At 65.1% G+C, this 8,766-nt stretch overlaps 1 protein-coding gene across 1 annotated transcript; it reads left to right on the top strand.

The window, feature by feature from the left end:
- Nucleotides 1-374: 374 nt before the first annotated feature.
- On the top strand, nucleotides 375-8,489 carry NYAP1 (neuronal tyrosine phosphorylated phosphoinositide-3-kinase adaptor 1). The gene is given in 8 exon segments (XM_037815194.1): nucleotides 375-504; nucleotides 1,658-1,809; nucleotides 3,176-3,434; nucleotides 3,437-3,536; nucleotides 3,969-5,471; nucleotides 6,454-6,669; nucleotides 6,875-6,984; nucleotides 7,494-8,489. Coding segments are annotated over 7 exon segments (2,514 nt in total). The 5' UTR covers nucleotides 375-504; nucleotides 1,658-1,741; the 3' UTR covers nucleotides 7,752-8,489.
- Nucleotides 8,490-8,766: the final 277 nt, after the last annotated feature.

Here is an 8,766-nt window from a genome sequence, read left to right as displayed (position 1 = left end):
GTCGCCCGGGCCCAACGCCGGGTGCGGACCCCGGGAGCGCCGGGCGCACCGGGTACACGCGTGGGTGCGGGTCCCGGGCTGCCGCTGGGGGGCGCCGCCGTGCGCCGCTCCGCCGGGGCCCAGGAGGCCCAAGCGAGCGCGGCCCGGCCGGGCAGGGGTCGAGGGGCGGCGAGGGGCGGGCGCCCCAAGGCGGTGCGGGCTGGCGCCGGGCCCTCCGCGCCCCACGATCTTCAGCCGCTTCTCGGTCTGCGGTGCCCGCGTCCCCTGCCCCAGCCTCACCGCGCGGCGCGGCCCGGCCCTCCCGCTCCCGCTCCCGCGCGGTCCTTGGAGGGTGTGGAAGGGTGGGTTTGGGGCCGGGGGCGGGTCTGGGGGCGGACCCGGAGGCGGGGCTGTCTCTGCGGCAGGGCCCAGCTCGGCTCCCCCCGGTCTCTCTCTGTCTCTCCTCCTCCGTCCTCCTGCTCCGGGCGGAGCCCGGCATGGGGGGGCCGGCGCCGGGCAGGCCAGGTACGGTGATGTAGAAATTGGGGAGGCTTGGAGCGGGGAGCGGGGAGGGGGAGCAAGGGGCAGGGAGGATTGGCGGGGCGAGAGGTGGAGAAACCCAGGGTGGCAGGACAAGGGGAAGGGACGGGTACCCAGGAACTGGGGCCCGGGATGGAGAGGGGGATGGAGCAGGCCAATTTTGGAACAAACAGGGGGAGGGGGGGGCCGGAGTGAGGAGGGGCGCCCGGCAGCAGAGGTGAGGCTGGAGGCGAAAAGGAGAGGGTGTGTTTGGGGGAAGGGAAACCAGAGCAGATATGGAGGCCGCAGCTCGGGATGGAGCTGTAGGGCCAGGCTGGAGCCCCCCGGACTGAGGGGCGGGGACCGGAAGGGGGAAGCCGGGAGCCTCCCAAATCCTGGAGGAGGAAGAAGGTGATTTGGGCCATCAGGGAGGGAGGTGGGGACCACTGCCTGGGACCCTGGGGTGGACGGGGGTCCAGGCCCACGCAAGGGACTGGGGCGGGAGGACGGTGGCAGAGAAGAGACCTGCATGGATGGGTGGCATTTTAGATGCCCAACTCTGAATCCCCCCACCCTTCCCTCCTGACACCCCGAGCCTCAGGACCCAAGAGGGGGTGGGGAGTCTGTACACAAATAGGCCCCGGACAGAACTCCTTGACTGTAGGTGTGTCCAGTCCTGGGAAGCAGAATTGTGTGTGCTGGTTGTGTGTCTGTGGGTGTGTCTGTGGGTGTTTATGTCTGTGTGTGTCCGCCTGTCCCTGGGTTTGTGTTTACCTGTGCCGACCTGAGTGCCCGCCCCTCTGTTTGCAGATGTGAGGCTGTGGCTTGGTGGTGTGCTGGGGACCGCGGGCCGTTCGTGGGGCCTGTCTGTGTGGTGTATCGGGATGTATTTGCACATCGACCCGCTCTCTCCAGAGTGGGTATTTGTGGCTCTGAACCTCTTTGTCAGGGTGTCTGACTCCTTGTACACAACATGTCTGTCTGTCCGTCTGTCTGTGAGTCCTGGAGGCTGTGTTGGGTTTTTCTGTGCCTCTGTCTGTTTTCCTCTCCCTGAGGACCCGAGTCACCTCTTTGCCCCTTTTTTCTCTTTCTCATTCACTCCTGACCCCCTCCCCGTCTTTCTCTCTTTTTTTTCCCTTCCTTCCCGCCCCCCACCAAGTGGATCGGGGACCCAGGGAGGGCCACCCCCCGGGCCTGGTGGCACTGAGCAGGGCCCCCCAGCCCCCACCTCCTGCCCCACGACATGAACCTCCTCTACCGAAAAACCAAGCTGGAGTGGAGGCAGCACAAGGAGGAAGAGGCCAAGAGGAGGTAAGGCCACACCTCAGCTGCCCTTTTTCTGGGCCACAGCCCTCTGCCACCCCTGGGTCTCAACAGCCTTGTCATCATTGAGCCTCCCTGGGCTCCGAGTCCTGTGCTCGGTCCCTGTTCCTGCCTCTGACCCCTGTCCTGGCCTCCTATGGGCTTCCAGCCCACAAGCAAGCCCTCCCCCCGGGGCTCTTCCTCCCCAGAGGCCCGAGACCCTCCTTCCTGACTCGCCTTCAGCATGTGGTCTTCTCCCCTCTGTCCATTTGGGGCTGGCTCCTGGCTCCCCTGTCACCTGACCTTGGAAGGGCCAGGCCCCACTGACCCCGCAGGGTCTGGGGTGGTCCGTGGAGGGGGCATCAGAGAAGATACACCTGGCCCCTGCCCTGTGTCCTCTGCTGGGGAGGTGAGTGGTCAAGCCTCAGGGCTGGGGGTGGGGGGTGGTGTGCAGGCAAGGCCCTGCAGATGAATCAGGGATGGGGCGCTCCCCCCACCCGACCCCCAATTTGCCCTGTCTCCCTGCCTTCCCAGAGACCTGGGGCCTGGCCTCTCCCTCACTCCCTTCTCCTTTCACTCCCATTTAAGCCTGAGTCAGAGGCAGCTCCCTGCTCCCTTCTCCCTCCTTGCAACTGTGGAGTTTAATTCTTCTTGTTAATTAGATTAATCAGAGCTATCACTGCAGCGATCTCTCCCTAATGAAGGGTTAGTAGACAGGGCTTTAATGAGAGCCACCCCATAGCGGTCCTCCCCTCTCCCCTGCCAGCCGCCCCTCTTCCCTCAGGCAGCGGCTCGGGGACAGTGAAAGGGAAGGGGAGTGAGCCAGGAAGGGTGACGGGGAGAGGGCAGCACTGCGGGACAGCGAGTTAGGGAGGACCAGCGAGCCTCGGCCTGGGGAGGCCGCTACGGCAAGGCGAGGCGGCAGGGACTACATCTGGGGGCGGAGGAGCGGCGTCGGGGAGCAGGCGCCGAGCTGGACGCGACCAGGGCCCAGAGAGAAGGCCCCGGGCCCGGTGCGAGAGCAGGAGAAGGGAGCGGGGCCGTGGTGGCAGGTGTGCGCCTGTCCGGAAGGGCCGCCGCTGCTCCACCGCGCATGAGGCAGGGCGCCATGTGCTGTGTGCCGGCAATGCCCAGCAAGGGGGCCGCCAGCCCCAGGGACGCTCCCGCACACCCACCCACCCCACCCCTGCCCCCCGAGTTAAAGCCCCCAGAACTGCCCTGACAAGCTCCCCCCATCGCCACCCCAGGCTCCCTTCCTCCGCCCTGGGAGGCCACAGGGCCGCAGCGGCCTCTTGGAGCGGAGGAGAGGAAGGCCCAGGCCCAAGGCCCGACCTCTGTCCCCTCCCCCCCCCACCGGGGGCGCTTCTCTCCCCAGCTCCAGTAAGGAAGTGGGTCCCGCAGGCCCGGCAGCGCCCGGGGCAGGCCCGGCGGGGCCCGGCGTCCGCGTGCGGGACATCGCCTCGCTGCGCCGCTCGCTCAGGATGGGCTTCATGACGATGCCCGCGTCCCAGGAGCACACCCCCCACCCCTGCCGCAGCGCCATGGCCCCGCGCTCCCTCTCCTGCCACTCGGTGGGCAGCATGGACAGCGTGGGGGGCGGGCCCGGGGGCGGCGGCGGGAGCCTGGCCGAGGACAGAGGGCTCCCGGAGAACCCCCTGCCAAGCCCCGGAGACACCCCAGCACCAAGCTCAGCATGGCGGGGTCGGGGGCAGAGGCGCCCCCGTGCAAGAAAGCAGGTGAGACCCCTCCCCAGGTGTTGCTGGGAGCTGGGAGGATCCATTCCAGGGCGGGGGAGGCCTGCCGGGGAGAGTTCATCAAGGGAAGAACCCAGGAAGTGGAAGGTTCCATTCTCAGAGGGCATGTGGGGGGTTCCTTTTTGGATGGGCCTGAGACGAACTGAGCAAAGGTGGGGGAAGCTCCCCCAAAAGCCCAGGCTTGGGAAAGGGGCGACCTCAGAGGGAGATGAAGGTGGGAGAGAATTTAGGGTGGGAGCTGCAGATTCTGGGGAGTAGATTAGAAAGACTGGGGGCTGTGTAATTTGAGGGGTGCGTGGGAAAAATGAAGAGGCAGATAATGTTCTTACAGGTGGATCAAGAGGTCAAAAAGGGCCCCCCGTGTCCTTCCCCCACCAAGCGCCCAGTTTGTTTCTCTCCTTCTCATCCTGCCAGGCTCCCAGAAGCCAACCCCAGAAGGCCGGGAGTCCAGCCGGAAGGTTCCTCCCCAGAAGCCCAGGCGGAGCCCCAACACCCAGCTGTCCGTCTCCTTCGACGAGTCCTGCCCCCCAGCCCCCTCTCCTCGAGGGGGGAACCTGCCCCTCCAGCACCTCAGTCGGGGGTCCCACGTAGTTGGGGACCCTGATGTGGGTGCCCAGGAAGAAGAGCCTGTGTACATCGAGATGGTGGGGGATGTCTTCAGGGGAGGCAGAAGAAGTGGAGGGGGCCTGAGTGGGCCCCCTCTTGGGGGTGGGGGCCCGACCCCTCCGGCTGGCCCCGACTCGGACTCGGAAGAGAGCGAGGCCATCTACGAGGAGATGAAGTACCCGCTCCCAGAGGAGGTTGGGGAAGGCCGGGCCAACGGGGGCCCCCCGCTGTTGGCAGCCTCCCCGCCACACCAGCCCCATGCCCACCGCCGACCGGCGTCAGCCCTCCCGAGCCGGAGGGACAGCACGCCCCCCAAGGCCATGCCTTGTGAGATCCCCCCGCCTTTCCCCAACCTTCTTCAGCACCGTCCTCCACTCCTGGCCTTCCCCCAAGCCAAGTCTGCTTCGCGAACCCCCGGCGATGGGGTCTCGAGGCTACCGGTCCTTTGCTACTCCAAGGAGCCAGCTGGCTCCACCCCAGCTCCCCAAGTGCCTGCACGGGAGCGGGAGACGCCTCCCCTACCGCCCCCGCCGCCTGCTGCCAACCTGCTCCTGCTGGGACCGTCAGGCCGGGCTCGGAGCCACTCAACACCGTTGCCACCCCAGGGCTCTGGCCAGCCCCGGGGAGAGCGGGAGCTCCCCAACTCCCACAGCATGATCTGCCCCAAGGTGGTGGGGGTGCCGGCAGCCCCCCTTGGCCCGGCCGCCTTGCTCCCCGGGGCCCCCAAGGACAAGGCGGTATCTTACACCATGGTGTACTCGGCGGTCAAGGTGACCACACACTCAGTCCTGCCGGTGGGCCCGCCCCTGGGTGTTGGGGAGCCCAAGGCAGAGAAGGAGATCTCTGTCCTCCACGGGATGCTGTGCACCAGCTCGAGACCCCCCATGCCGGGGAAGTGCAGCCCCCACGGCGGAGCCCTGGGGGCAGCAGCTGGGGTCCTCCACCACCGTGGCTGCCTGGCCTCTCCCCACGGCCTTCCGGACCCCACGGCAGGCCCCCTGACCCCACTTTGGACCTACCCAGCTACAGCAGCTGGGCTCAAGAGACCCCCTGCCTATGAGAGCCTCAAGGCTGGGGGAGTGCTGAGTAAGGGCTGTGGAGTGGGGGCCTCATCCCCCCTGGTCAAGATCCAGCTGCAGGAACAAGGGGCTGATGGGGGTGCCTTTGCCAGCATCTCCTGCGCCCATGTCATCGCCAGCGCAGGGACCCCAGAGGAGGAGGATGAGGAGATGGGTGCCACGACATTTGGGGCAAGCTGGGCTCTGCAGCGGAAAGTCCTGTATGGAGGGAGGAAAGCAAAGGAGCAGGACAGTGAGTGCGGGGCCAGGGGCTGGGGGTTGCTTAGAGGGGGTGCTGGTGATTGCTTAGAGGGGGTGCTGGTGATGATACTTTGGGGGTGGGTTGTTGGAGGGGTCCTGGGGAAGGCACAGCCCATTGTCCTCAACTGGGAAGTCTCCCAGGAGACGAGGGTTGGGGGCAGCGGCAGCTCTGCAGGGACATGGGGAGCCCCTCGTGTGTGTGTGTGTGTGTGTGTGTGTGTGTGTGTGTGTGTGTGTGTGTGTGTGTGTGTTGGAGGGGTGGAATCCAGCCCCCCCCCCCGGGAGCAGGCTCCCCCTGCTGTCCCCCCACCTACTCTCCTGCCTGCCTCTCCCTTTCCCGGGCTGCAGGGCTGTGATTGTGAGTGTGCACACACGAGGAGCTAAACACAGCTGCCTCCCAGCTGTTACCATGGCAACCCATCCAGACAGGAGGAGAGGGAGGCCCCTGCCGTTGCCTGGCAACGCAATGCTTTGCCAGGCCTGCTCTCAGAGATGAGCTGAGTTCACAGGCAGTCCGCCCTCCCAATCCCCAGCACCCCCTGGCCCAGGATTTGGGATTCTCCCTGTCCCGGTGACCAGCGTCCCTGGGCTCCATCTTGGGGGCTGGTGGAGGAGCTCTGCAGCTAATGTTGGGGTAGGAGAGACCCCTTGGAGGTCCAGAAGCAGAGAAAAAGATTTAGGAGCAGCACATGTCCGTGACTGTCAGCCCCAGGGGAATGGTTCCAGTGGGTAGAAAAGGGGTGTCAGTACTGGGGCCCATCCTGTCGGTGGGGGTGCGTGTGTGTGTGTGTGTGTGTGTGTGTGTGTGTGTGTGAAGCAGGTTCCCTCCCAACCCTGCAGTGGCTTGCAAAGGGACAGTTCACCTTCGGATGCATCCATGCTGCAGTGTGTGCACTTAGGGAGAACAGCGGGAGCCCCTTCAACCCCCCTCCCCTCCCCATCTGGGTGCTGAGCTCTTCTTGTCATCCCAGCAGAGGCTGAGGAGGGTGCCCGGGCCTGGAACGGCAGTGCCGAAGGTCCAGGCCAGGCGGAGCGGGAGGACAGGGGCCTGCTGGCTTCAGGAATCCCAGTGAGGAGCCAGGGGGCGGAGGGCCTGCTGGCCAGGATCCACCATGGAGGGGAGAGAGGAGGGAGCCGCCCGGCGCTGCCCGTGCCCTGCCAGACCTTCCCAGCCTGCCACCGCAACGGAGGTGCCCCCTGCCCCCCCGCCTGCACCCCTTGCCTGCCCGCTGGGGGACTCACCAGGGTCTAGTCCCTGACTTCCCACCTGCACAAGTCCACATTCCAGGCCCTAAATCTTAATCCCGGGACATTGGGCGTGGCTCCCCTCTGGGACCTGGGGAAGGGGGGACCCGGAGGCCCCTTCCCCCCTCACCCTTTACCCTCCTGCCCCAGACTTCACGGGAGGCTACCGCCTGGGGCGCTCAGCTTCCACCTCTGGAGTCCGGCAGGCCGCTTTCCACACCCCCCGGCCCTGCAGCCAGCCCAGGGATGCCCTGAGCCAGGTGAGGCCCTGGAGGAAGAGGAGGTGGTGGTGGAGAGGCTGGGGTTTTCCTTTTACATGCCTAGGAGCAGGTAGAGATGATGGCCTGGTGGGGAGAGACAAAACAGGAGGGCCCCCCAGACCCAAGCGGAGGGGCTTCCAGGCTGGGTTTCAGTTGGAGTCTGTCATGGCCGCCACTCCTGCAGTGTAGAAAAAGATGCCCTGTCTGGGTGGACTGATTAGAAGAATGCGTGGGTCTAGGAGGAGCTTTAAAAAGGCGCCCCTCCCTCGGGGTGAGACAGGCCCAGCCTGGCCCCCCAGGGTGCCCACCCAGCAAGGGTGCAGGGGCTGGGTCTCGGGGGCCTAGGACAGAGGCCCTAGGGAGCCAGAGAGGACTTGCGTCTGCAGGAGAACCTTGGTTTGCTCGGTGGGGACAGGGCCCGATCACACCAAGGTGCTTGACCCACTCCCCTTGTTTTTTCCTTTCTCCCCACCCCGTCCCTGGCCGGTGGCGGGGAGGGAGGGACACAGACCCACCCTGCACTGCCGCTGCCCCTGCCCCTGCCCCCCGCGCCAGCCCCCGAGCGGGATGGCAAGCTGCTGGAGGTGATTGAGCGCAAGCGCTGCGTGTGCAAGGAGATCAAGGCGCGCCAGCGGCCCGACCGCAGCCTCTGCAAGCAGGAGAGCATGCCCATCCTCCCCAGCTGGCGGCGGGGGCCCGAGCCCCGCAAGTCCGGCACCCCGCCCTGCCGCCGGCAGCACACGGTCCTCTGGGACACTGCCATCTGAGGGGCGGCCGGGGCACCTGGGCTGGGGTGCGGCATGCCCCGTCTCTCCCGGGGGACTTGCCCTGAGAGAGAGAGAGAGACACTTGAAGGACCAGGTGAGAGAGAGCCAGGGAGAACCCCTGCCCTCCACCCCGACCCCCGGACCCAGGGAGTCCGCCAGGCCTGTGGGCTTGGGGCGCCAGCAGCACCCCTGGAAGTTTGGGGGAAGAGGAGGGTTTGCTTGAGGGTGGGAAGGAGGCCTTCCTCAGCTCTCCCCACTGAGCCCATGTGGATCCTCCTCCTGAGAGGGCAAAGGTCAAGCCAGAGGTCAGAGCATGGGGAAGGATGGGGGTTAGGGAGGACCAAAGGGTGGGTCAAATGAAAGAGAGGGAGGTGGAGGAGCTCTTAGGGAGAGAGAGTCGGAAATGGGGAAGGGGGTATTTATTTTGCTATTTATTTAGTCTGGAGGGCAATTCTGGGCTCTTGCCTATTCCTGAGTGGGGGAAATGAAGGAAATTAAAGGGAAACCAAGTTTGTACTCTTCCCAATGCCTAAAAGCCCCACCTTCCATGCCCACCTAGGATGTCCTGGCGTGGGGAGTGGAGTGGGATGGAGGGAGGGGCTCAGGTGAGCCAAGGGCTGCAGAATCATTTGCAGCATTTACTAGTTGCTAGAAGTTGCTAGTGAGCGTGGCCTGCTCTGAAGCAGGCATCTTACTTAGCTCCAGGGTGAGGGTCTGGTGCCAGGGATGGGCAGGAGGACGGGGTAGGAGGGACATTTTAGCCGGGGTGGGGGGAAGACGGGCGGGCAGGGTATTTATTTAAATTAAAACAAAACAAAACAAAAAAAGAAGAGATGTCAGGAACTTTTTTTTAATTCCTTTCTTTTCAGAATAATATATTAAAAGACTCATGATCCTAGCAGTGGCTTCTTATGTTTCACGGTGTTCTCCGCCTCTCTCACGCTTGCTTCTTTTTCCCTCTTGCCTGTGGTTGGTGGGTGCCGAACGTTGTGCGGGGAGGGGTGAGTGGCTGTGG

Source organism: Choloepus didactylus, chromosome 21 (genome assembly GCF_015220235.1).
Source record: "Choloepus didactylus isolate mChoDid1 chromosome 21, mChoDid1.pri, whole genome shotgun sequence".
NCBI classification, from domain to species: Eukaryota; Metazoa; Chordata; class Mammalia; order Pilosa; family Megalonychidae; genus Choloepus; species Choloepus didactylus.
The sequence above is the reverse complement of the archived record's forward strand: the minus strand, read 5'-3'. Positions and strand labels throughout refer to the sequence as shown.